The sequence below is a fragment of the Oncorhynchus nerka genome, linkage group LG11, assembly GCF_034236695.1.
Source record: "Oncorhynchus nerka isolate Pitt River linkage group LG11, Oner_Uvic_2.0, whole genome shotgun sequence".
In the NCBI taxonomy this organism is placed as follows: Eukaryota; Metazoa; Chordata; class Actinopteri; order Salmoniformes; family Salmonidae; genus Oncorhynchus; species Oncorhynchus nerka.
In genome coordinates, this window is record NC_088406.1 from 56,628,129 (window position 1) to 56,631,343 (window position 3,215).

General features: G+C 41.3%; 1 protein-coding gene across 2 annotated transcripts in view; it reads left to right on the forward strand.

Moving 5' to 3' along the window:
* Positions 1–3,112, forward strand: part of col4a4 (collagen, type IV, alpha 4) — a 145,169-nt gene extending 142,057 nt beyond the window's left edge. For both annotated transcript variants that reach the window (XM_065024678.1, XM_065024679.1), the window contains one exon: positions 169–3,112. In XM_065024678.1, coding sequence (XP_064880750.1) covers positions 169–429 — 261 coding nt within the window. In that variant the 3' untranslated portion in view covers positions 430–3,112. The remainder of the gene's footprint in view (positions 1–168) is intronic.
* The last annotated feature ends 103 nt before the right edge of the window (positions 3,113–3,215 follow it).

The window sequence follows — 3,215 nt, forward strand, 5'->3', positions numbered from 1 at the left end:
ATTGGGGAGTGATGATTTTCACCTGTGAGGGGAGAAGGAGAGAAAAGAAACACACACACAGGATACACACACACACACAGGATAACTGTATCCGTAACAGTGTGCCTGCATGTTTGTGTCTGCGTGTGTGTTTTGTTATAACATTTGTAACGTGTTTGTGTATTGTAGCACACAGGGGCCGGCGATGAGGGTGGTGGCCAGTCTCTGACATCATCAGGAAGCTGCCTGAGGGACTTCCGTGCCCAGCCGTTCGTGGAATGCCAGGGCCCGCGGGGTACGTGCCACTACTTCGCCAACATCTACAGCTTCTGGTTGACCCGGGTGGGCGCAGATGGACCGCTGAGCTCCTCTACTTCACAGGGCACGCTCAAAGAGGAGTGGCAACAGCGCCTCAACGTGGGCCGGTGCAACGTGTGTATGAAGGAGTGACCCCACCCACACTCCTTCTGGGCCCGGCCACATCCCACAAGCACCGGCCCCAAAATCTCGGACCCACCACATCCCAGAGTGCTTTGAACATGCACACTCATTGGTTACCTGAGAGGCAGTAATGATACACCTCATTAGTCACCAGAGAGGCTGTGACTACACTGGTTGTTTACCTGAAAGTCTGAATAATATTTACATTGACACATGCTCTCTCTTAACTTGTTTTATGCAAGTTCATACCAATGAACATACAGTACTTGATCAACTATCCTTTGAATAATTTTTTTAGATTAGTAACTTTTTTTCTCCTCCTGAAATATGTAACTTGGCTGTAAGCTCTTAATATGTGTATTATGTTTCCAGGTTTGAGTACCTAATATTACGTGTCAGATTGTCCTTCGCTCAAGACTCCCAAGTCAACAACAAACAGAGTGGCTTCAAGCATCAATGTGGCCCATCCACACTCAGATTCAGAAAACTTGAATGTCCTCAATTAGGCAATTAATTTTGCAGCAATCACAATATATACAGACATTTCAATTGTTACTATGTTTTTACGTACACTCACTCTTGGAAGCTGGGACTCTCCCAAAGCCTGTGATGTTTTCTCGTCATCCACCAAAGCCACAGTTGTGTTTATTAGGTCACGCAACAAATAACTTTTTAAAGTAGAATGCCAAAATAAGCATTTTTGATTGGAGATGTCCATGTCGTCCCTCCCTGTTCCGTTTTCTTATGTTTTGATTAGGCTTTGATTCAATCAGATCAAGTTTTTTATCCAATTAATTGTTTTATTTAATTTTCTGTTTAGAACTGTATAGTGCTAAAAGCAGTATAGTATCTACTTCATTATCTGTAAACTGTATAACATGTTGAACAATGCTTTAGTTTAGATTGTACACGTTTAGAGAAACAAGGTGTCTGTTCCTTCAGTTCATTACAGTCCTCTCATTATTGGGCCTCCTTGTCATTTAATTGGGCTTCCTTTCACTTTGGTCTTTAAAATTAATTCTGTAAAATAACTTAAGACCCAAACATTGGTTGTCGAGGTAATGGCACCAGTCGTTAAAATGACTTCACCATTTTGAAAAACTTGTCTTTTCTTGCACGCTACAGGATGCCTTACACCGATCTACTACGTCATGTCTGAACATTCAGCCTCTTTGGTCTCGACTTCAACACGCTACCCAAACTAACACAAGGAATTAAGCCTCGCTAACACACGCAGAAAAGCAAACTCAGTAGTCATTACACTTCAAATGAGTGTGTATAAGTGTAAGACTGTTGCAAATTTCAGTCTTTAAATGTTTCCCTGTACGTCTTGGCATTATTGTTTGTTGTATGTAAATATGTTTGCACTGTCGAAAGAACAGGATTGCTTTATATTTGTACTGTAAATGTCAAGAGTATTTATTTAGGTAGGAATCATTGTGGTGCTATTTTTGAAAAAATGGTGAATGCATGGTATTTCTCAAAATAAGAATATTATGTTGTCAAATGTTAGGACTCAGGCCACAATGTCTGGAAGTATTTGTAGGTGGTGGACAAGAGGAAAAAAGTTGGAAAACCGAGAAGCATGGTGTCGCATAACTGTGTTAAGAAGTGCTCGCAGATTTGACAGTCTTACCCTGCGAGGCCCCGTGTGGGGATTTATGCTCCAGTCAAGCAGTAACACACCTGATTCAAGTAATCATATCAAGACTTCAATCAAGACATTGACAAGTTGAATCAGATGTGATGCTGCTGGGCTGGAACAAAAACCTGTACCACCACCCCATCTGACTCTCGCAGTGCGAGATTCTTTAATCTCATGATCGTTATGGTGATGAAAAAGGGTAACATGTCTTGGGATAGTTTTTTTATCCTACCATACATCAACATTCTCAATTTCTCAGTGCAAACATACCCTTGCTGTCTGGTAAAATTTGGACCCTAAGGTAATTTTTAGGTCAATGAGAATATTGTGGTCACCCGAGTGTCTTCTTTTAAATGTAATGTCTCCAAAGATGACCAAAGTCATAGGGCAACAGAACATAACTATTGTTAAAGGCCCCATATAAACAGGGCTGAATTCACATTTTCTGTACTGTTGGACTAGAGAGCTTCGCAGTGGAAGCCACTCTCAGGAGGATGTAACGTCACAGAAAAGTGATTGTCTGCCAGATTGAATAGAGTTGTTTTAACTCCATTCTATTTCTATCTGCAACATTTTACATTACTGAATATACCCGCTTCCCCTGAGTCATTCCATGTGATTAACATAATGAGACCCTCTGTCCCAATGAGAGCGCTGTGGGTGTAAATATGTAGATGGGAAAACACTGACAGAAGTGGCTCTGAGTTGTTGACTGACTGACTGACTTCGGTTCTGGAAAGGGAGGGATCGTTCTTCTCCAAACCCCTCCCCTTTCTCAATGTGTGGCTTCTCCTGTAACGTTAGAGGCATATCAGAGGTTAAACATAGTAACTCAACATCACTGACACCAACACACGCAAACACAGAGGCTGAGCCACCCCGAAGACAATCCTCTTCTTAAAACATTTGGTACGATTTCTGTCAGCACACTTGATCCTTATAGGATAAGCCTTTCACTAACACACACACTCCTCTAAGCAACCAGTAGTCTTAAAAGCATTATGTGGACTGTTTAAAAGGTAAAAAATAAATGCATCTAATTTCCAAGTGTCATGTCTGTGTGATTGTCTGACCTAATGTCAATTGTAAATGGTTATTGGAGTATTAGAAGCTTCATACTAGATCAAGTGTAGTCTTCAATGTACTGAAC